General features: G+C 43.7%; 1 protein-coding gene across 3 annotated transcripts in view; it reads left to right on the top strand.

The window, feature by feature from the left end:
* The window catches only part of sh2d4a (SH2 domain containing 4A), a 51,828-nt gene that overhangs the window by 15,390 nt on the left and 11,066 nt on the right, over positions 1 to 25,372 (top strand). For all 3 annotated transcript variants that reach the window (XM_068045024.1, XM_068045015.1, XM_068045033.1), the window contains exons 3-6: positions 409 to 568; positions 7,976 to 8,132; positions 10,650 to 10,797; positions 23,767 to 23,968. In XM_068045024.1, coding sequence (XP_067901125.1) covers positions 409 to 568; positions 7,976 to 8,132; positions 10,650 to 10,797; positions 23,767 to 23,968 — 667 coding nt within the window. The remainder of the gene's footprint in view (positions 1 to 408; positions 569 to 7,975; positions 8,133 to 10,649; positions 10,798 to 23,766; positions 23,969 to 25,372) is intronic.

Genomic DNA, 25,372 nt, shown 5'->3' with positions numbered 1-25,372 from the left:
CTGAGGTCTGCAGGCTGGTCGAGGAAATGTGGCCTGCAATACTTAGTGGCTCCCTTCCCACCCTCTCCCCATAATTCATGTTTTTCCCTACCGCACTGTGATCCCTACTGTAATCCCCATCACTACTCTTATCTCTTCCCTTTTAAACTGCTCAGTTAAACCCAGTGTGTTGGTGCACTTTGTGCACTGGCATATCTTGTGTTGGTATGCCTGGCACACCCTTTGCATTGGTATATCCAGCACACCCTGCTTGCAGTGTCATATCCTGTGCACAGGTACGCTCCACTCTCAGCTGTGGCAATTAATTTGAGGAGCAGAAATACAGAAAGACTTCAATGCAAAGTTCCTTCTGCTTTCTTTGGCAAATGTTTAAAATGACATTCAAACTCTTTCCCCTTTCATTTACAGAGAATGGGAAATCAGTCAACTGGTTGCTGGCAGCAGATAATGACGTGTGGGTCTGGGTTATGGGTGAAGGCCAAGGAGACAAACCTTACGACCAAATTTGTGATGAAATAATTGCAGAGCGAGCAAGAGAACAGGCTCAAAAAGAGGCAGGAGAATTGAGGTATGGAATATTTCTTTTCCCCCTTCTAGCATTGTTCAGGAACATTGTTCTTATTGACAGCTTATAGTGACTGGATATGAAAATAAACCACCAGTACAAAAGGCCCTTTGAACTGTCCTCAAAAGGCACATGACTATAGTACAGTATCAACTGGTAACTGTATGTCAAGCATCTTCCCATTATGATTTTGGCATAAGATGGAAGCTAAGCTATCATTTGTCAAGTCTAAGACTTTTGAATAGGTGATTGACATGCAAAATCCATTTCAATTTGGATCAAGATGACATGCTAAATGTACTACAACACCATGAGCTAATAAGTGTATCGAAGGGGGAAGAAGCTCTACATCTTGAAGCGACGTAACTCTGTATGCAGATTCAAATGGAACTGTGACAGTAGTCCAGTAAGCTGATATATTTATGTACTAGTGAGTCACTGGGCGAAGGATCTGTTGCTAGGACTGCCTGGCTGGGTTGCTGAGCAGTGGAAGTAGAGTGTGAGCGAATGTCTTTCTTCTGAGATGGTAAGTAATGTGACTGGGTCATTCAGGGCCACTGTCACAAACAACCCTATTGGCTAGCCACCTGCCTGCTGTCTTAAGCTAGACAATGGTGTGTGGTTTGGAAAAACCTGATGGGATGAGGAAGGAGAATATGCAAGAGTCCATAGTGTTCTAATCCCAAATTTAATGTTGTACAAATAAAACCATGAAAAATCTCGCTCATTCTTTCATGTTTGGTCTTGGATGAAAGTCAATAATTGTAATTCTCTTCCCTGTATTACTCCAATCTTGGGACATCAAAGAACCTAGGCTTTGCAGAAGAAAACATTGCTCTAGTCATCTTGTATGAATCCAGTTCTCCAAATAAACACACTCTCTCATATTTCACAAATGCAGGCGAAAAACATTGCTTTAAAAGCAGTTGTGTTATTGACCTGGGGACATTACTTATTGATTGAAGCCATCCATTCAGAGAGCACAGTGCTTTGTACTTTGTGCATACATTTATTTATTTTTATTCATTTCATGGGATGTGGGTACCACTGGCTAGGCTAGCATCTATTGTCCATCCCTATTTGCCCTTGAGAAGGTGGTGGTGAGCTGCTGCCTTGAACTGTTGCATGTGGGGTAGGTACACCTACAGTGCCCGTAGGAAGGGAGTTCCTGGATTTTGACCCAGCGACAGTGAAGGAACGGCGATATAGTTCCAAGTCAGGATGGTGTGTGGCTTGGAGGGGAATTTGCAGTTGGTGGTGTTCCCATGCATCTGCTGCCTTGCCCTTCTAGGTGGTAGAGGTCATGGGTTTGGAAGGTGCTGTCTAAGGAGCCTTGGTGCATTGCTGTGGTGCATCTTGTAGATGGTACACCTTACTGTCACTTTACGTCGGTGATGGAGGGAGTGAATGGCATCCCGTGCACAAACAATCAAGCGGGCTGCTTTATCCTGGATGGTGTCGAGCTTCGAGTGTTGGAGCTGCATCCATCCAGGCAAGTGGAGAGTATTCCATCACACTCCTGACTTGTGCCTTGTGGACAGGCTTTGGGGAGTCATGAAGTGAGGTACTCGCTGCAGGATTCCTAGCCTCTGACCTGCTCTTGTAGCCACGGTATTTATATGGCAATCCAGTTCAGTTTCTGGTCAATTGTAACCCCCAGGATGTTGATGGTGGGGGGTTCAGCATTGGTAATGCCATTGAATGTCAAGGGGAGATGGTTAGATTCTCTCTTGTTGCAGATGGTTATTACCCGGCACTTGTGTGGTGCAAATGTTACTTGCCACTTTTCAGCCCAAGCCTGAATATTGTCCAGGCCTCGCTACATTTCTACACTGCTTCAGTATCTGAGGAGTCGCGAATGGTGCTGAAAATTGTGTGATTATCAGTGAACATCCCACTTCTGACTTTATGATTGAAGGAAGGTCATTGATGAATCAGCTGAAGATGGTTGGGTCTAGGACACTACCATGAGGAACTCCTGCAGTGATGTCCTGGAGCTCAGCTGATTGACCTCCAACAACCACAGCCATCTTCCTTTGCGCTAGGTACAATTCCAACCAGCATAGCGTTCTCCCTGATTCCCATGGACGCCAGTTTTTGCTAGGTCTCCTTGATGCCATATTCTGTCAATTGCTGCCTTGATGTCAAGGGCTGTCACTCTCTCCTCACCTCTGGAGTTCAATTCTTTTGTCCATGTTTGGACCAAGGCTGTAATGGGGTCAGGAGCAGAGTAGCCCTGGCAGAACCCAAACTGAGCGTCATGGAGCAGGTTATTGCTAAGCAAATGCTGTTTGATAGCACTGTCGATGACCTGCTCCATCACTTTACTGATGGACAGTAGACAGATGGGGTGGTAATTGGCTGGGTTGGACTTGTGCTGCTTTTTGTGTACAGGACATACCTGGACAATTTGCCATATTGCAGGGTAGATGCCAGTGTTGTAGCTGTACTGGAACAGCTTGGCTAGGGGGGTGGCAAGTTCTGGAGCACAGGTCTTCAGTACTATAGCCGGAATGTTGTCAGGGCCCGTAGCCTTTGCAGTATCCAGTGCCTTCAGTCGTTTCTTGATATCACATAGAGTGAATCCAACTGGCTGAAGACTGGCATCTGGGATGCTGGGGACCTCAGGAGGAGGTGGAGATGGATCATCAACTCAGTACTTCTGTCTGAAGGTTGTTGCAAATGCTTCTGCCTTATCTTTTGAACTTGTGCTGAGTTCCCCCATCATTGAGGATGGGGATATTTGTGGAGCTCCCTCCTCCAGTTAGTTTAATTGTCCACCACCATTCACGGCTGGATGTGGCAGGACTACAGAGCTCAGATCTGATCTGTTGGTTGTAGGATCGCTCAGCTCTATCTATCGCATGCTGCTTATGCAGTTTGGCATGCAAGTTGTCCTGGGTTGTAGCTTCACCAGGTTGATGCCTTATTTTGAGATATTCCTGGTGTTGCTCCTGGCATGCCCTCTTGCACTCTTCATTGAACCAGGGTTGGTCACAACGCTTGATGGTAATGGTAGAGTGGGGGAATATGCCGGGCCATGAGGTTCTAGATTGTGGTTGAGTACAATTCTTCTGCTGCCGATGGCCCACAGCGTCTCATGGATGCCCAGTTTTGCATTGCTAGATCTGTTTGAAATCTATCCCATTTAGCACTGATAGTGCCACACAACACAATGGCGTGCATCATCAATGTGAAGATGGGACTTTGTCTCCACAAGGACTGTGCGGTGGTCACTCCTACCAATACTGTCATGGACAGATGCATCTGCGGCTTGCAGATTAAAGTATGTTTTTCCCTCCCCACCTGCTGCATACCCAGTCTAACAGCTATGTCCTTTAGGACTCGGCCAGTAGTCGTGTTACTGAGCTACTCTTGCTGATGGACATTGAAGTCCCCCCACCCAGAATACATTCAGTGCCCTTGCCACCGGTGCTTCCTCCAAGTGATATTCAATATGGAGTAGTACTGATTCATCAGCTGGGGAGGGGGGATGGTCGGTGGTAATCAGCAGGAAATTTCCTTGCCCATGTTTGACCTAATGCCATGAGACCTCATGGGGTCCAGAGTTAATGTTGAGGGCTCCCAGGAAACTCCCTCCTGACTGTATACCACTATGCTGTCGCCTCTGCTAGGTCTGTCCTGCCCGTGGGACGGGACATACCCAGGGATGGTGATGGTCGTGTCTGGGACATTGTCTGTAAGGTATGATTTGGTGAGTATGACTGTGTTGGGCTGTTGCTTGACTGTGGAACAGCTCTCCCAACTCTGGGAGAAGCTCCCAGATGTTAGTAAGGAGGACTTTGCCGGGTTGACAGGGCCGGGTGTGCCATTGTCATTTCCGGTGCCTAGGTTGATGCTGGGATGTCCATCCAGTTTCATTCCTTACCAACTTTGTAGCAGTTATGTACAACTCTGTGGCTTGCTTGGGCAGCACAGTGGCGCAGTAGTTAGCACCGCAGCCTCACAGCTCCAGGGACCCGGGTTCGATTCTGGGTACTGCCTGTGCGGAGTTTGCAAGTTCTCCCTGTGACCATGTGGGTTTTCGCTGGGTGCTCCGGTTTCCTCCCACAGCCAAAGACTTGCAGATTGATGGGTAAATTGGACTTTGTAAATTGCCCCTAGTGTAGGTAGGTGGTAGGGATTATGGGATTACTGCAGGGTTAGTATAAATGGGTGGTTGTTGGTCGGCACAGACTCGGTGGGCTGAAGGGCCTGTTTCAGTGCTGTATCAATAAATAGTCAACCACATTACTGTGGGTCTGGAGTCACATGTAGGCCAGACCAGGTAAGGACAGCAGATTTCCTTCCTTCAAGGACATTAGTGAACCAGTTGGGTGTTTTGCAATAATCGACAATGGTTTCATGGCCAGCATTAGACTAGCTTTTTGATTCCAGATTTTTTTTTTAATTAATTGAATTCAAATTCTACCTTCTGCCATGATGGGATTTGAACCCATGTCCCCAGAGGAATACCCTGGGTCTCTAGGTTACTCGTCCAGTGACCATACCACTACGCCACCACTTCCCCAGCATACAAATTAGGAGTGGGAGTAGCCCATTCGGCCCCTCGAGCATGCTCCACCATTTGATAAGATCATAGCTGATCTGAGTGTGGTTCTGAAACCGATCCTGCATTTTAGTGATAATTATCGGTGCAATTGCTGTCCAACTCTTGAATTTGAATTTGTTTGTTTCGTATTCTTAGCTATGAAAACAGTTTTCCAAATTGCAATGTAGTTCTTCATTTTAAAAAAAAAAGGTCTGGTGGTAGCATTCCTGTCTTTGACTCGGAAGGTACAGGGTTTGAAGCCACTCCAACACAGTCCAGGAAGATGGAGGCCAGAGATCCAGCTTTGAATTCTAGGTTGACATCCAGCGGGATACTTGTGTCCTGGGTGTGGGTGTCCCCATTCTCTGTGTTGTGGGAGCCCATAAAACTGTCCTGTCATGTATAAGCTGGCATAAAGATTACTGTGTCTATGGAAGAAGCGTTCACATTGCAGCCTGTCAAGCAGTTAATCAGCCTTGCAAAATTCTCCAAGGGAAGAGTGTGAAGTTATGAAAACCGCAGCCTAAAGCATTTACCTTCAGGTTTATTTTTGTTTTACTTCAGTGAATTACCATTCCACTGGATTGTACTGCTCTTGACTTATACCAGCATTTGATTGTGAAATAGTTAAATTTGTGACCAGTTATGGCAACTGGCTTTCAAGTCACTAGTTCAAGCCTTTTGAATTGAGATTTTTAAAACTGTTATCTATGGATCTGCCCATCTTCAGGGGATTATATTTAATGTTGGTCTGGTCCTCGGTATCTGCCAAATGCTGCATAGTTATTGAAAACAGTGGTGGGTAGAAGATAACATTTTTGGTTTGATCATAGTTCCAACACCCAAAGTTAATTTTTCACAGGCTCACTCCCCACTTTCAATGCTGAGTAACCTGCTATGCATTTCCTGTTTTGAGTGACTTATTTTTTTTCCCCTGTGGTTATAGGCTGCTATTAATAATTAACATTCAGATGTTTTTGAAATGTTCTTTTTGGTTTTCTTATTCTTGACAAAAATCCCATCTCCATTTTACAATCTATCCAACTCCCCCTCTCCTTTCCACATTTTCTTACAGGAGGGAGGATTGATCTTGAGTCATAAATAGTATTAATCAGTGTCACTTTGAACCAGTTTCCTGGCAGCTGATTCTATGATGCAGCAAAAGATCTCAATTGATTTGACTGGCAGAGTCAACAGCAGCAAAAAAACAAATAAACTCAAATAGAAGTGGCAAAGTCTGAGGCTCCACAATTCCTCTGGTCAAAATATTGTTTGTTATGCCAGGGTGGTGCCCAAAGATTCTGGCACTGATTCTCTTTGTAGAGTCAGTAGGTACGGGCCTGGGGTGTGCATGCGCCACTCCAGATGCCTTTCCAATGCCCGCCCACCCACCAATCTGATTACCTGGGCAGGAGTTGTCCAACTTCTCCACTGCCACCCCCTGACCCTGGACCCACTAATATTCCTGTCAGCCCCTTGAGTGAGGAGCTCAATCTGCACAAATCATTTTCTTGCTTTTTGCAGTGGGAAGGGAGGGAAGATCCAGGGGGTTTTCCAGAGTTGCAATGGGAGATTGGCGAAACCCAAACAGAACTTCATGTTCCCCATGTTTGTTTCAACTGTCATTCAAATTTGGAAGATTCTGAATTGATTTTGTAAACTCCCAACTTGATTGCTTGCGTGGGGGGAGAATAGAAACTAGCAACTAATCCTGCTGGAACACTGAGATTAAATATAGAGGAAATACTCAGCGTAAATCCTGATTGCTGCTAAGTCACATTTTGTTTGTTGTTTTTCTTTCCTTCCTCTCACCCCATCCAACTGGCAAACCTGGTTGATGATGCGACATCAACAATGTCCTGTAACGACGATATTTGGGACAGCAGGGTGTCAAAATGAAGTAACCTATCAAGAGGTTCGAATGAGGACATAACTATTATTGTGGCCCCTGATCTACAGCTGTTTCAGTGGACTCCCATTGTAAGGCCAGCAGGAGTCTGCCAAAACAGCCACTGACTGCACTGTGGCACAGTTACACCAGGTTTCAGCCTTGTGCTGATTTTTTTTGGATGGTCTTTTGGTGGCGCAGCCAAAGCGCAGTCTTGAAATATGTGCTCACTAGTGTGTCTCTCTCAAAAATGCACTAGTTTCTCATTGGGTAGACACCCAAGTTACACCAAAGGTTTAACAGTAGATTCCTCTGGTTGGATTATGTGATTGGGACCTCCGGGCTTTTCTGTTTAATTTTTTACTGCTTGTTTGTAGGCCCATGTATATCTTTAACATGTTCTGTGCGCATCTGGTGAACTTTGGGGTTGCTGGCAGTAGCTGCATGTGGCATATCCTGGCCTTTGAAGTGTACAAACTTCTTGCTTATTTTCTTTCCCCGCCAACCCCCACCCCTCCCCCCAGCACCACCGCCCCCACCTCAAGGTTTTGACTCCTTTGTTGATTTTTTAGTTCTATGTGTCAGACATCCTCCAGTACCCCACCTAAGGCTCGAATAAAATGAGTGTCAACTTGACTATTCAGTCATGGTGGTGGTGGGGATGTGGGTGTTGGTGGTGGGGTAATACAGTCCAGCCTCTTGTGTCTTTGCTTGATGTTCATGTGCAGGGATGGCTGGTCAAGGAGCAGGAACCTGGCTGATGTTTCCAGCACATAAACCATTGGTGCTGAGACCAGTAATGATGCCTTCTGAAAAACTGTTGCATACATAGAACCTTCCTGGCCTCGATGGCTCAACTACCCAGGAGATGCATTTGCTGGGTTATTGCAGACTGAAGGAGCAATCGAGTGCCCATACAAAAGGGTTCCAGTGTATGTTTCTTTTTAAAATGAGCTCTTTTGTTGGACAGGAAGGTGAAAGAAAAGGAATTGATTCGAAGATTCTCCACCTCACTTAAAGTGGGCGAGAAAGGCATCAAGAGACAGAAAGAGGGTGAGAAGAAAGCTGAAGCAGAGCAGGCTACACAACCAGCTGCTGAATGTGAGCGAGTCCAAATGGAACTTAAGGTAAACTGCACTCGCCTCCATTTTGTCATTCATTCATTCTTTCTGTCCATGCCCAATTTTCTCCTCTTCCTCCTCGCTCTCCTCCATGGTGATTTTTCCTACAGAGCTATAATTCCAATTGGTCATTGTGGAGTTTTGAGTATAGGAAATGGGTATGAAAAGACAGTTGGAATGTGGAGGATATCACCACTCTTCCTGATCTTAACCCTTGCCAGATATCAACACTCTTGCAATGTTCAGTACAAGTCATTTGGTAGCAATCAGGAGCTTTAACCACTCCCAACCAGCCAGAATCTGTCCTTGACTGTTCTGATCAAGATTGCCATGGCAGAGGCTCTATAAAGACATTTTGCTCCTCTCAAACTCCCAATGCCCATATTCACATAATAAAATGTTGCTGTTCTCTGCCTTGATATTGTGGGAGGGAAGGTGACAGTGACTCGCTGTTTTATTTCACTTACGACTGGTTCTAGAAGCTGCACAGGGTGTGAGACCTGATTCAAGGGTCTCCATATCTGTAATAACATCCTTCTTATTAATGCGTCAAAACAAATTTCTGCTGAGACATGTTTTCACTTCTAAATTGTGGGTGTAGTTTGGGCAAAACCTGATTCAGATCACCTTCAATAATCTGGATATTCAGAAGGATGTTGAAAATGCAACGTGTAAACAATTTGAATCACAAAGGTGTTAATATTTTTACATTTCAAAAGGAAACTTTGATTAGCAATTTTTTTTCCAAGTTTTATTAATGAATTTGTAATTTGTATAACATGTTTGTAGCCTCAATTCTAAAACGGTCACCCAGAAATGCTAGACCAAATGACACTTCCTTCCCTTTGACCCTAGTTAGAGACCCACTGTACATTGCTTTTTAATATGTTGGCTCCATTAAGTTACAATCTCCTCAATAGGAGTATTTCTGTTGTCTCAATCCTGTAAGTAAATGAAGATTATATTGTCTACCTTTATACTTACTCCTTTTCATATGAATTTTGACTTCCTTGTATGCCGTTTGCTGTGAAGTGTGTTTACTGAACTGCACATGTTGTCATAAAGGAGAATTGATAATATACAATTCAGTGTTAAGGCTGGGTCTATTTTTATTTTGGGGTCTTACATGGATAAGATTGCAAACTATTTTCATCTACACCTAAGTTATTCAGAACGCATCTTTGCTTATCTGCACATGACCACATCATTAATCTTTCACCAGATAAGTGTCAAGAACCATTTTATTTTGTCAGACCCTGGGCCTTATTTATCACCACATTTAATTCCTTCAAAACCTAGCCATAAGAAGGTGAATAAAATCTCAGGGGTTCTTTAGTTGTCCTCAATATCCCGTCAACAGCATAGCCGACATCGCAAGAAGGTGAATGACTTGCCACATGTGGTCCTCAAACCAAGTTGGTGATCAGAATAGCAGCTGTACTGGTAAATCTGTTACAATAGCTTGTTGAAGCAGGATAAATATTTAATCTTTTGAGTTTCTCAGTATGTTTGATACATGCTAGTGGATTAATCTTCCCTATTGGTTCCATTTTATCCCCCCTTGTTGAACCAGGAAAGCTTGTCCAGAAATGGGCGATGTTTAAATTCCAGTGAAATCTGCATTTGTATTTACGGAAGTTTGAGAGACATGATGTGCGTCGTTATTCCCAGGGTGGATACTGTAAATATTGACCCTCACAGTCTGTTAACTTTGGGAAGTGAGCAAACAGCTGCTTTCATCTAAGATTGTGGTATGTGGTTGTGTGTGCAGGAGCATGCTGGAGGGAGTGGGAAGGAAGAAGGTGAGAAAATAAGACTATCATTCAGGATTTGCAAATTTATTATGTCTCCAAATGTAGTCCAAGCCCATTTTTAAGTCACGTGGCTTTGAATCTTTCCCTCACTCATGCCCTTAGTGAAGAGAGAAATTGAGTGGAAAGCTTAATTGAAACCTGGCATCTTAATTTTGGTGTCTAAATCAGCAATTTGACACTTGTGGAAGTCCCCCAGTCAAACTACGTCAGCAAATCCTTTAGACAAGACAATCACATCATTCCAATTTTCCTGTTCACCTTACTCTTTTTTTTTTTATATTCCACATAACAGTTTCTTGAGCAGTAAGAAGAAATGTTGATATCTGCTGTCAGTTGCCAGAATTGGTTTTATTTCTGATGTAAAAACAACTGACCTGTGAGTCAATGAAAAATGTGAGAATAATTGGAACTCTTGAAATTAGGAAGCAGATAAACAACTAGCCATTGGACTTTACAGTTAGGATATCATTCCGATAAATTGTCATCATCCTGCTGCTTGCTCTTGATTATTTGAGTATGATATACCTGTACAGTATTGTTACTTTATCGTGTACTGTTTCCGAGCACAAGGAGCATTCCTTGCCCTGAATCTTTATTTGAATAAAATGTCTGTCAAAAGGATTTCCTGCTCCTAAAAGCTGACTTTGAAATATGAAATGTGTTGTTGGAGGTTTGCAATAAGTAACGGAATTAATCTGTTACCATCAAGCAAAAAGAGGAGGAGGAACGCAGGAGGCAAGAAGAGGAGATCAAGCGTCTGGAAGAGGAGAGAACCCAGCAGTTGTACATTAACCTGAAGGAAGCTCAAGAAATGGTGCAAAAGAATGAAAAGGAAGATCCAGAATGGCGTGAGAGCTGTAAGTACAAATTGCTCCCAGCACCAAGTCATTCAGGAGTCATGACTTGTCCTTGACTTGTATTGTTTCACAATGGTCTTTAGTTTTCTTCAGTACATTAAACAAAGACAGAAATCAAGGTCCTAAGGAGGCTCCAACCTCTGGAATTGTAAAGGCAAGAGATGTGATAAATGATTCATATCCGGAACCTATTGCTCTGAGAGTAATGTACCAGGTAATGCTTGGATAAAAAGTCTGGAAACGGAAAGAAAGATAGACTTGCATCTACATAGCACCTTACACAGCCTCAGGATGTCCCAGAGAGCTTTACAGCTAATGAACTACTCTGGAAGGGTAGTCACTGTTGTGATGTGGAAAACACGGCAGCTAATTTATGCACAAAGTCCCACAAACAGCAATGTGATAATGACCAGATAATCTGTTTTTGTGACACTGATTTAGGGAGAAATATTGGCCAGGACACCAGGGAGAACTCCCATGATACGTAAGGTGCGTGAAAACACAGCACACGTCTTCTGAAAGCAGCAGGAAAGAATACTTAATTCAGCTGTGGTCTTTATATAAAAAAAAAAGTATGTCACTAATTAGGGTTCTTGCTCATGTGTGGAAATCTGGTTGCTAGGGGATTTGTGAGTCCTGATGTAAACTTGTTGATTTGAAAACAATCGACTTGGAGATTTGTCTTCAAATTCTAACTGGTTCTGTGTTTTGGGATCTTGACTCACATTGACATCTACCAGCTAATATTTGCAGCTGCTCCACTGACTGTGGAGACCTCCTGTCCTGAGGGAAACCTTGAACCACCTTCACTCTGCTGTTTCAAAATGTAGGCCTCCTATTCGTTGAGCTCAGAGCGGGGGTCTGTCATCCAATTAGGAGGCAGATTCACAAAGCCGCAATAAAGGGAATTCAGAGTGCATGTGGATGGAAAGGGTGGGTTTATAATTGAAGTATAGATATTAAATGAAAATTTACTATTGGATGCAGTATTCAATTGTGAAAGAGCAGTAAGTTTTTGCAGTGTAACAAACTTGAGACTCAGAAGTACACTAGCTAGACTTGCCTCATTTACAAAAGGTGTAATTGGAATTAAATTCCACTGGGTACAATCATTACATAAAAATCAGTTTATGTAGAGATAGAGTACCAATGTTCATCTAGCTTCCAGCCAATCATTGATTATAAAAAGCGGTGACATTTTCCCCACGAGTTCTACAGCTAATTTTGTCACTGGATAATGTAGGTGGTGATGGTTTCCATGTAACTAAAGTAGGCCTTCTAGTGTTCAGTCTTATTTCTTCCTCCCCCACATACAAAGGAAGCTGTGGTCCATTGATGACTGTGTACACGTAAGATTTTCCCTCCTTGCAGCAGTCATGCATGTGCTGGAATTTTGCCAAGGACTGGTTCTGGAATTGCAGTCAGTTGTGCTGCTCCACTTCAATCAAACATTCAAGCTCCAAAACCTGCCCCCAGGGAGGATTTCAGAGGAGGGAACTACTGATCAATGCGTGACTAAAGATTGCTCAGGATTTGTATCAGTGTAGTTTTGTATTGATACACCACTGAATGTAGACCAGGATTGTTAAGACCAATGTGAGGCAGAAAAAGACTCTGATCTCTGGGTCAGCATTAAGCAGAGCCAAAGCTTCAATGTTTATTTTCTGATTCAACTGTTAGCACATTGATCTGTGAAGATACTACTTACTAGGAGCTAATGTCTTTCCTAAGTTTATTTTCAATTCTATTTCTATTGTATTATTGCCATCAGTATGCCATTATTGCGTTTTGTTATCCATGTTCATTGAGACATACATTGATTTGATTTAGTATTTTTCTCAAAAGTGTGACAGGTAGGGACAGAGCATACAAACTTAAGAGTGCGTCAGCAGATAAGGCTAGAGGTTGTGAAAATAATAAGATAGAATTAAAGGCACTCTGTCTGAATGCACACCAACATTCGCAACAAGGGAGATGAATTGATGGCTCAATAGAAGTAAACAGGTATGATCTAATTGCCATGACTGTGACGTGGCTGAAAGGCGACCAAGGCTGGGAACTGAATGTTCAAGGGTATTTGACATTTAGGAAGGATGGGTAAAAAGGAAAAGGAGGTGGGGTAGATCTGTTAATAAAGGATAAGGATTTTAGATCGGAAGATCAAGATGTAGAATCCGTTGGGTAGAGCTAAGGAACCGCAAAGGGCAGCAGATATTGGTAGGAGTTGTTTATATGCCACCAAACAATAGTGGTAACTTAGGGCATAGTCTAAATCAGGAAATTAGAGGTACATGTAACAAGGGTAATACAATAATCATGGGGGATTTCAATCTACATCCTGACTGGATAAACATAATTAGCACTAATGCTATGGAGGACGAATTCCTGGAATGTATATGAGATGGTTTTCTAGAATTGTATGTTGAGGAACCAACTAGAGAACGGGTTATTTTGCATCTGGTATTGTGCAATGAGAAAGGGCTAATTATTGTATAGGAGCCTTTAGGGAAGAGTGACCTTGATATGATAGAATTTTACTTTAAGTTTGAAAGTGATTAGTTTCATATTGAACTACGGGTCTTAAATCTAAGCAAAGGAAACTATGAAGGCAGAAGGGGCAAGTTGACTGTAGTAGATTGGAAAACCACATATGACTGTAGACTGGCAATGGCTAGCATTTAAAGAACTAATACATGGTTTACAACAAATTTGCATTCCTTTTGAGGCACAAAAACACGGTAGGAAAATGGATCCAACTATGGCTAGCAAGAGAAGTTAAAGATTGTATTAGGTGAAAGGAAGAGACTTAGAAAGTTGCCCAAAAAAGTAGTAAGCCTGCAGATTGGGACCATTTTAGAATTCAGCAAAGGAGGACCAAGAAACTGATAGAGAAAATAGAATATGAAAGTAAACTAGCAAGAAACATAAACTTACTGTAAAAGCTTCTATAAGTATGTAAAAAGGAAAAGATTAGCAAAGACAAATATGGGCCCATTACAGGCAGAGACAGGGGAATTTATAATGGGGAATAAGGAAATGCAGCGGAACTAAAATACTTTGTCTATCTTTGCAGAGTAAGATGCAAAAAACCTCCCAGAAATACTAAAGCACCAAGGGACAAGCGAGAATGAGGTACTGAAAGAAATTAGTATTAGTAAAAAAAAAAAAATAGTTTTGGAGAAATTAATGGGATTGAAAGTTGATAAATCTCCAGGACCTGATTTACATCCCAGAGTCTTGAAAGAGGTGGCTGTAGAGATAGTGGATGCGCTGGTGATCATCTTCCAAAATTCTATAGGTTCTGGAGCAGTTCCTGAAGATTAGAAGGTAGCATATGTAGCCCCACTATTTAAGAAAGGAGGGAGAGTGAAAATGGGGAACTACAGACCTGTTAGCCTGACATGAGTTGTCGGGAAAATGCTAGAATCCATTATAAAGGATGTGATAAATGGACACAGAAAATAATGGTAGGATTGGGCAGAGTCAACATGGATTTATGAAAGGGAAATCATGTTTGACAAACTTGCCGTTTTTGGGGATGTAACTAGCAGAATATATAAGGGGGAACCGATGGATGTGGTGTATTTGAATTTTCAGAAGGCTTTTTAATAAGTCCCACATAGGAGATTAGTAAGCATAATTAGAGTATATGGGTTTGGGGGGTAACATGGATTGAAAATTGGTTAACAGGCAGAAAACAGAGTAGGAATAAATGGGTAATTCTCACATCGGCGGGCTGTGACTAGTGGGGTAGCGCAAGGATCAGTGATTGTGACCAGCTGGGGCCCAACCTACATCAATGATTTGGATGTAGAGACCAAATGTAACATTTCCAAGTGTGCTGATAACACAAAACTAGGTGGGAATGTGAGTTGTGAGGATGCAAAGACATCAAGGGGATTTAGACAGGCTAAGTGGGCAAGAACCTGGCAGATGGAATGCAATGTGGAAAAATGTGAAGTTATCCACTTTGATAGGAAAAGCAGAAATGCAGACTATTTCTTTAAATAGTGAGAGATTGGGAACTGTAGATGTCCAAAAAGACCTGGGTGTCCTTGTTCAAGTCATTGTAAGCTAACATGTAGATGCAGCAAGCAATTAGGAAGGTAAATGGTATGTTGGCCTTTACTGCAAGAGGATTTGAGTACAGGAGTAAAGAAGTCTTGCTGCAATTATATAGAGCCTTGATGAGACCACACCTGGAGTATTGTGTACAGTTTTGGTCTCCTTACCTAAGGAAGGATATACTTGCCATAGAGGAAATGCAATGAAGGTTCACCAGACTGATTGATTGCTGGGATGATGGGATTGTCTTATGAGGAGAGATTGAGAAGACTGGGCCTGTGTTCTCTAGAGTTTAGAAGAATGAGAGGTGATCTCATTGAAACATACAAAATTCTTACAGGGATGGACAGGGTAGATGCAGGAAGAATGTTTCCCCTGGCTGGGGAGTCCAGAATCAGATAAATCAGTCTTGGATCATTTAGGACTGAAATGAGGAATGTAGAAACTACTCCAGAGGGCAGTGGAGGCTCAGTCATTGCACATGTTCACGACCGAGATCGATAGATTTCTAGATAGTAAAGGTATCAAGGGATTTTTTTTTTTTTATTCATTTCATGGGATGTGGGCGTCACTGGCCAGGCCAGCATTTATTGCCCATCCCTAATTTCCCTTGAGAAGGTGGTGGTGAGCTGCCTTCTTGAACTGCTGCAGTCCATTTGGTGTAGGTATACCCACAGTGCTGTTAGGAAGGGATTTCCAGGATTTTGACCCAGCGACAGTGAAGGAACGGCGATTATAGTTCCAAGTCAGGATGGTGTGTGACTTGGAGGGGAATTTGCAGGTAGTGGTGTTCCCATGCATTTGTTGCCCATGTCCTTCTAGTTGATAGAGGTCACAAGTTTGGAAGGTGCTGTCTAAGGAGTCTTGGTGCATTGCTGCAGTGCATCTTGCAGATGGTACACACTGCTGCCACTGTGTGTCGGTGGTGGAGGGAGTGATTGGCACCCCATCTACAAACAATCAAGCGGGCTGCTTTGTTCTGGATGGTGTCGAGCTTCTTGCGTGTTGTTGGAGCTACACCCATCCAGGCAGTTGGAGTGTATTCCACCACACTCCTGACTTGTGCCTTGTAGATGGTGGACAGGCTTTGGGGAGTCAGGAGGTGAGTTACTCGCCGCAGGATTCCTAGCCTCTGACCTGCTCTTGTAGCCACGGTATTTATATGGCTACTCCAGTTCAATTTCTGGTCAATGGTAGCCCTTAGGATGTGATGGTGGGGGATCCAGCGATGGTAATGCCATTGAATGTCAAGGAGTGATGGTTAGATGCTCTCTTGTTGGAGATGGTCATTGCCTGGCACTTGTGTGGCGCGAATGTTACTTTCCACTTATCAGCCCAAGCCTAAATATTGTCCAGGCTTTGCTGCATTTCTACATGGACTGCTTCAGTATCTGAGGAGTCACGAATGGTGCTGAACATTGTGCAATCATCAGCGAACATCCCCACTTCTGACCTTATGATTTGAAGGAAGGTCATTGATGAAGCAGCTGAAGATGTTTGGGCCTAGGACACTACCCTGAGGAACTCCTGCAGTGATGTCCTAGAGCTCAGATGATTGACCTCCAACAACCACAACCATCTTCCTTTGCGCTAGGTATGACTCCAGCCAGCGGAGGGTTTTCCCCCTGATTCCCATTGACCTCAGTTCTACTAGGGCTCCTTGATGCCATACACGGTCAAATGCTGCCTTGATGTCAAGGGCAGTCACTGTCACCTCACCTCTTGAATTCAGCTCTTTTGTCCATGTTTGAACCAAGGCTGTAATGAGGTCAGGAGCTGAGTGGCCCTGGCGGAACCCAAACTGAGCGTCACTGAGCAGGTTATTGCTAAGCAAGTGCCACTTGATGGCACTGCTGTTGATGACTCCTTCCATCACTTTACTGATGATTGAGAGTAGGCTGATGGGGCGGTAATTGGCCGGGTTGGACTTGTCTTGCTTTTTCTGTACAGGACATACCTGGGCAATTTTCCACATTGCAGGGTAGATTCCAGTGTTGTAGCTGTACTGGAACAGCTTGGCTAGGGGCGCGGCAAGTTCTGGAGCACAGGTCTTCAGTAATATTGTCAGGGCCCATAGCTTTTGCATTATCCAGTGCCTTCAGTCGTCTCTTGATATCACGTGGAGTGAATCGAATTGGCTGAAGTCTGGCATCTGGGATGCTGGGGACTTCAGAAGGGGGCCGAGATGGATCATCAACTCAGTACTTCTGGCTGAAGATTGCTGCAAATGCTTCATCCTTATCTTTCGCACTGATGTGCTGGGCGTTCCCATCACTGAGGATGGGAATATTTGTGGAGCCACCTCCTCCAGTTAGTTGTTTGTTTGTCCACCATCTTTCACGGTTGGATGTGGCAGGACTGCAGAGCTTAGACCTGATCTGTTAGTTATGGGATCGCTTAGCTCTGTCTGTTGCATGCTGCTTATGCAGTTTGGCATGCAGATAGTCCTGTGTTGTAGCTTCACCAGGTTGACACCTCATTTTGAGGTATGCGTGGTGCTGCTCCTGGCATACCCTCCTGCACTCTTCATTGAACCAGGGTTGGTCTCCTGGCTTGATGGTAATGGTAGAGTGGGGGATATGCCAGGCCATGATGTTACAGATTGTGGTTGAGTACAATTCTGCTGCTGCTGATGGCCCACAGCGCCTCATGGATGCCCAGTTTTGCATTGCTAGATCTGTTCGAAATCTATCCCATTTTAGCACGGTGGTAGTGCCACACAACATGATGGAGGGTATCCTCTATGTGAAGGCGGGACTTCGTCTCCACAAGGACTGTGCGGTGGTCACTCCTACCAATACTGTCATGGACAGAAGCATCTGCAGCAGGCAGATTGGTGAGGACGAGGTCAAGTATGTTTCCCCCTTTTGTTGGTTCCCCCACCACCTGCCGCAGACCCAGTCTAGCATCTATGTTCTTTAGGACTCGGCCAGCTCTGTCAGTAGTGGTGCTACCAAGCCATTCTTGGTGATGGACATTGAAGTCCCCCACCCAGAGTATATTTTGTGCCCTTGCCACCCTCCGTGCTTCCTCCAAGTGCTGTTCAACATGGAGTACTGGCTCATCCGCTGAGGGAGGGCGGTAGGTTGTAATCAGCAGGAGGTTTCCTTGTCCATGTTTGATCTGATGCCATGAGACTTCATGGGGTCCAGAGTCAATGTTGAGGACTCCCAGGGCAACTACCTCCCTACTGTATACCACTGTGCCACCACCTCTGGTGGGTCTGTCCAGCCAGTGGGACAGGACATACCCGGGCATGGTGATGGGGGTGTCTGGGACATTCTGTTTGGTATGATTCCATGAGTATGACTATTTCAGGCTGTTGCTTGACTAGTCTGTGGGACAGCTCTCCCAACCTTGGCACAAGCCCCCAGATGTTAGTAAGGAGGACTTTGCAGGGTCGACCGGGCTGGGTTTGCCATTGTCGTTTCTGGTGCCTAGGTTGATGCCGAGTGGTCTGTCCAGTTTCATACCTTTTTATTGACTTTGTAGCAGTTAGATACAACTGAGTTGCTTGCTGGGCCATTTCAGAGGGCATGTAAGAGTTAACCACATTGCTGTGGGTCTGGAGTCACCTGTAAGCCAGACCAGGTAAGGACAGCAGATTTCCTTCCCTAAAGGACATTAGTGAACCAGATGGGTTTTTACAACAATTGACAAGGTTTTATGGCCATCATTAGTCTAGCTTTTAATTCCAGATTTATTAATTGAATTCAAATTCCACCTTCTGTTGTGGTGGGATTTGAACCCATGTCCCCAGAGCAATACCCTGGGTCTCTGGGTTACTAGTCCAGTGACAATACCACTACGCCACTGCCTCCCTGGGACAATGGCATTGAGGTACAAGATCAGCCATGATTTGGTTAAATGGCAGAGCAGGTTCGAGGGACCAGATGGCCTACTCCTCTTATTTCCTCTGTTCCTTGCATTCTCACCAAATATGCTCTTGGGCATCAAGTAGACCTAACCCCCACACTATAGTGGTGGGCCCTTCCAGAAAAACCCAAACCACAATGAGGTGTTTGGCACTTTCATGTAGTTAAGTTCAAAAGTCTCCAAGACTGGTCATGAATGCTGAAAAGTAATTCTGCTGATCGAAGAGAGAATGTTACTTTTTGTATCATGCTACTGATGAAAAGAAACCCAGTTGAACTTATGCACTGATACAGGGGTGGTGCCAGGGGATTGGAGCATTGCAAATGTTATACCCTTGTTCAAGAAAGGGTGGAAGGATAAGGTCAACAACTGCAGGACAGTCATTTTAACCTTGGTGATGGGAATGCATTTGGAAACGATACTTCTGAACAAAATTAAGTGACTTGGACAAATGTACATTAATTAAGGAAAGCCAGAGTGGATTTAAGGGCAAATCATGTTTAATTTGCTTGAGTTTTTCGATGAGGTAATAAAGAGGGTTGATGAGGGTAACGCAGTTGATGTGGTGTGTATGGACTTCCAAAAGGTGTTTGATAAAGTGCCACATAACCAGTTTGTCAGCAAAGTTAGAGTCCATAAAAGGAATAGCATAGGTATGAAATTGGCTGAATGACAAGAATCAGAGTAGTGGTGACCGGTTATTTTTCGGACTGGAGGAAGTTATATGGTGGGGTTCCCCAGGGGTCGGTGTTAGGAACTCTGTTTTTCTTGCTCTATATTAATGACCTAGCACAATTTCAAAATTTACAAATGATACAAAACTTGGAAGAATTGTGAATTGTGGGGAGGATAATGATAAACTTCAAAAGGACATAGGCTGGTGGAATAGGCGGACAAGTGGCAGATGAAATTTAATGCAGAGAAGTGTTAAGTGATTCATCTTGGTGGGAAGAACGTGGAGACGCAATATAAAATAAAGGATACAATTCTAAAGGGGATGTAGGAGCAGAGGGACCTGGGGGTATATGTGCACAAATTATTGAAGGTGGCAGGGCAGGTTGAGAAAGCATACAGGATCCTATGCTTCATAAATAGGGACGTAGTGTACAAAAGCAAGGAAGTTATGATAAACCTGTATAAAACACTGGTTCGGCCTCCACTGAAATGTGTCCAATTCTGGGCGCTACACTTTTCAGAAGGATGTGAAGGCATTAGAGAGGGTGAAGAAAAGATTCACAAGAATGTTTCCATGGATGAGGAGCTTCAGTTATGTGGAATGGTTGGAGCAGCTGGGGCTGTTCTCCTTTAGAGAAGATTAAGAGGAGATATAATAGAGGTCTGAAATGATGAAGGGTTTAGACAGAGTAGATAGGGAGAAACTGTTCCTGTTGGCGGAAGGAACAAGAACCAGAGGACACCGATTTAAGGTGATTTGGCGAAAGAAACAACAGCAACATGAAGAACCTCTTAGTGAGTGGTTAGGATCTGGATTGCACTGCGTGAGAGTGTGATGGAAGCAGATTCAATAGTGGCTTTCAAAAGGGAATTAGATAATTATCTGAAGAGAGAATTTGCAGGGCCATGGGGAAAAGGTCGGGGGGTGGGGGTGGGTGGGTGGGGGGAGAGGAGGTGGGACTAGGTGAGTTGCTCTTGCAGAGAACTGGCATGGAAATGATGGGCCAAATGGCCTCCTTCTGTGGTTCTAAGATTTGTAATGTTGGATAGGAAGCCTCGGGGCACTCTTTGCCTCCATCAGCATCCTCTCGCACTTTCATTTGACGCTGGCTATTGTCAAAGTAGCCTTCACTCCAAAGACCACCCCCTGCCTCCACCCGCTTGGAGCAGGGATGGGAGGGCACCAGGTCTTCGTACTTGGTTACACTTGCATTAAAGGAATTTTGATCATCTTAAACAGCAACATACTGCCTGATGCATTTTCTGCATGAAGCAAAATTCCTGGCTGCTACCTTGGCTAATCACAAGGCATTGATTTGGATCACTTTGACTGTAAACAAAGCTACAAATACCCAAGAGATTTCTTCTAGCTAGCATCTGTTGCTTTCAACTGTAGAACAGTGCAGCTTTTCAACCGAGTCTGATGAAGTGAACAAGCCTAGTAATCACCATCTTTCCAGTGCCAGGCAAAGTTCTAATCTATCCTGTCAATTACTTTAGAGTTTGTGTTTATTTAATATTACAGTGCAGCATCTAAAGGATAGAAGTGTTTACATCCTGTGTATGTCTTTCAGGGTTCCAGTTTTAAAAAAAAAAGCTTAGTTTTCTAAATCCCTCAACTTTGAGTTTGAGTTTTGTGACTGCTAAACATGTCAAACTTTATAAAAGTTGATTTTACTACTTATTTGTAGTGATATTTAATGTAGATCATAAAAATTGTAGGGGTTTTTTTGCATTTTAATGGGGATAAGGTCATACATAAAGAAATACCATTGTAGGAAAAGATTAAATCAACTTTCTTGAAGCTGAGGGAAGCCCAACCTCTACAGTTTCCAATGTGGGAGGCTTAGTGCAAGAAAGAACTTGCATTTATATAGTGCATTTCACAATCCTAGGACGTCGCAAAGTGCTTTGCAACTAGTGAGTACTTTTTTGACGTGTGTTATAATGTAGGAAAACACAATAGCCAATTTGTGCACAGCAAGGTCCCACAAGCGGTTTTTAAGCTTAACCCTGTTCATATGTGAACAACATTTAACAAAGGATGTTCTCTCTCAATGGGCCTTCATTACAGTTTAAAATGACATCGCTGTCCTATTTGGGTAGCAGGTGTTCTTTTCCTGTTGTATCTCAGTAATGTTTTCTACATGCTATTTAAATAGACTGTAGCAGTCACAAGTTTCCAGTCATTAATTGAAAATTTATCTTTATTGGGAAAGGGAAAGAACTTTTATTCATATAGTGCCTTTCACAACCCTCAGTATGTCTCTTTACAGTTAATGACGTCTTTTTTTGCTAATAGTTGTAATATAGAAAACAAAGTGATTATCGACAACGCATCCGGCAGCTGACTTCATCAGACTGCGCCAATCCGCGCACGTGCGCAGATTAGTTCCTACTCTCTACGTATGCGCTGCGTTCCGCATGCCCAGACTGGTTGGCGCATGCGCAGATTATGTCATCGAGTAACGCGGGGAGAGAGCCGGGTTGGGGGAAGCAGCGAGAGCGCAGCCGAAGACCTTGGTGGTGGCGGCGGGTGCGCTCTTCTCCTCCACCGCCGCAGGCCCGCCTGCTCACTCTCACCCCGGCCCGCCCGCTCACTCCCTCTTGCCATTGTGTGCTGCCATATGTTTAGGTTGCCTTCGTGTGATTATTTGAGCAGCACCATCTTTGTCCTGGCAGCTGCTGACGTCGCACACTTTGATGTTTTAGTGGCACAGGCTGCATTTGCGCATGTGCCACTGCAGCACCACCTAGTGGTAGCGTTGTCAGCAACCACACCCTACAGAGAAACATAGCAGCAAGAAAGTGCCTTTTCCCTCCCTTAGTATCCAATTTTAAAGCAGAAACAGAAGTTTTCTTGGTTTCAAAACTTAATTAGCAGATTCGTTTTACTAAAGCTCGTCAAATCTTGCCCTTTAATCAAAGTCCATGGTTGTTGGTGTGGCCAACCGTGGGTTATGCAGAAGTGATTTGGAGGCAAGCAGACACAAAACTTGGGACTACCTGACCAAGAAAATGGGGAAGTGTACCAGTCAGTAAATATACTGGCGCAAAATGGGATATGTCACTGATGCCTCATGATCAGAATATAAAATGTGCCTGCTGTATTCTAAATTATGGAATGCTAACCAAATTAATTGAAGCAAAATTGCAAAATGATGTGAAGCTTTCTCTGTTGTCCACTTATGATGTTACCATGGTTACGGATCAGCAGACTAGTCCTGACTTTCATCACACAATCGCTCTTTTTGTGATTTATGTTCAGTTAGTTTTCAATCCCACAATGGCCTTGGGGCTCTGAGCCAGAGCACAAGGGAAATGCATGACCAGCTGGGGTCCTTGCTTGAGTCCGTTAGTAAACCCTTCCCTCTGAGCCAGCAGTTCCTGGATTCAACCCCCATTCTGAAGAACTGAGCACATGATCAAGGCTAGCACTTTGCTGCACTGACAGAGGTGCCATCTTTAGGATGAGACATTAAAAGTGAGGTCTCGTTTGTTCTCTCAAGTGATGTAAAAGATCTCATGGCACTGTTCAAAGAGACAGAGTTCTCCTGGTATCCTGGCCAATATATATCCCTCAACCAACATCACTTAAATAGATTATCTGCACATTACCTCATTTCTGTTGGTCCGCCCTTGTGTACAAATTGACTGTCAACTTTATCTGCATAGCGTCACTAGCTCTAAAGCATTTTGGGACATTCTGAGGGCATCAATAAATGAAAGTTTTTGTTTTTAAAGGAGCTACCTTCAAGCATCAGTACGCCAAGACTAGACCGTCATGGGGTCGAGCTTAAGACTTCAAAGTGCACCAACTGTATCCACCAAATTGTAGGCCTATAGGCAGCAATTGTACTTTTTCAAACATCCTTTAGAAACTTAAATCGCCCATTCTTGATTTGAACTTGAACCTAGATCGTTAAAGGGAAAAGACTTGTGTAAACTCCCTGCGACTTTTGGTTTCTCATTTTCCTTGATCACTTTTTTTTATTCGTGTTGGGAGGGCGAGGGATACCTTGGACGTTTCTTCTGTTAAAAGTGACAAGCAGCTGATGTAAGGTTTAAATTACACACCGAGCTTTTCTTTAAAATCCTGCACAGTAATCCATTTTGTTGTCTCTCCCAGTTGCTCATGTTTTGATTTCCAGATTTCTACTCTTGACATTGGAAGGGTTTGCAAGCCCTGATTTTTTTTTTTTTTCTTTTGACTGGTGTGAAGAAGATTTTTGTTCAGGACATTGAAATGAAATTTGTGCCCTTGATCAAGGGAGATCTTGTGGCAACTGACCTTCGCAATCTTGCACAAACCTTCCTAATCCAGTGTTGTTTCTAATGTTCTTTCTCTGGCAGTAAGAAAGTCCAAGGCAGCTGATGAAAGGCGAAGCTCAATAGCTAAGCAAGCACGAGCTGACTATAAACGCCACTCTCTCAAGGCGATTGAGAGGGGGAAAGTGTCTGCAATTTCACAGAATTTCAACCAGCCCCAGCCTCCGGTGAAGCCTCCTGTCCCGCCACGTAAATATGCAGTTAATCGAAAGGAGTGTGATGGGAGGTGAGCAATTTGTGAATCTGTAAGGCCTGATTGTGGTGGATATTGATTAACGATGACCCTTTTGAAATGAGGTTTTTGTAGCTGCACACGTCTCCAGTCATACAGTTCACAACTGATTTAGCAGGATGTTTAACGTTTGTAATACTGGTAACATTTAGTATTCAAAAAGGATGAGCGTGAGTGAGCTGTAGGTTCGCTATTCAAACGTAGTGGTTTAGAAAAATAAAAACAGGAGCTTGTCTGTTAGTCAAAATATCTTGTTCTCCTAGGAGTGTTCTTAAAATTTTCTCCGCACTGAGAAGCTTTTTTGTTAATGTCCGGTATGGGTAGATCAAAGTTAGTGGTTAGCACTTCCTATTGGCAAGAAGGACGACTGCAGTGTAACAGTGAACCATTCTTCAAGTTCTTGGGAAGTCATCAACAACTTGCATTTGTATAAGCACCTTTAACATAGTAAAATGTCCCAACTCTCTTGAGGACTGGTTTCAAACAAGGTTTGACACTGAACCATGTAGGGAGACCATTAGGACAGATGACCAAAAGTTTGGCCAAAAAAGTTAAGCTTGAAGGAGGAAAGGTGGCGAGGTTAAGGGAGAGAATTTCAGAGCTTAGGGCCCAGTCAACTGAAGGCATGGCTGCCAATGATGTGCATATCTAATTTTAATTGCTTCAAGAGGCCAGAATTGGAGGAGCGTAGAGGTCTCGGAGGGTTGTGGAGCTGGAGGAGATTAGAGAGAGATAGAGAGGAGTGAAGCCATGGAATAATTTTGAAAACGAGGATGAGAACTTAAAAAATTATGCTTGAACGCTGGTTCAGTCTGTACATAATCAGACCTAATTTAGTCTAGTTTTTAAAATTCCTGCATGTAAAGAGAATTTGTGGGGGAGTTGGGAGGAGGAGATGGACAGACCCTGCATTGACCCCATATTGAAGGCAAGGAAGAGTAATGTGGTGTGGGGGCTTTCCCACTCAGCAAGCTAGGTGAAAGGTATACTCAGAATTTTTTTTTCACAGGTGGCTAGCCTAGAGACTGGCTCCCAGATCCCTACTAATGCCCCCAAGTTGGATAATCAGGAACTGCTCCAAAGTGCCTGTACCTACGTGTGTGTGTGTGTGCGCATGCCCACACGTCCATCTATATCAGTCTCATGTTCGACAAGTGCCTGGGCTCTGTTTACTGTCGCACTGCACCACCATGTTTCCAAACAAAGCTTAATCTGTTCTGGGCGGCATGAAGGTCTTGTGCCCACATAAAGCCCGAGTTTCGCTTTTGCCCTTGGGGAAAGATTGGCAAGGTCACACACTGGACATTTGCACTCCAGCCATCGGGCTGTTTGCTCACTGGGTAAAGATAACCAGCCGTGTGCTCAGTGCAAAGGAATGCAGTGCATGTTTAGATACAT

Source organism: Heterodontus francisci, chromosome 1 (genome assembly GCF_036365525.1).
Source record: "Heterodontus francisci isolate sHetFra1 chromosome 1, sHetFra1.hap1, whole genome shotgun sequence".
NCBI lineage: Eukaryota > Metazoa > Chordata > Chondrichthyes > Heterodontiformes > Heterodontidae > Heterodontus > Heterodontus francisci.
The sequence above is the reverse complement of the archived record's forward strand: the minus strand, read 5'-3'. Positions and strand labels throughout refer to the sequence as shown.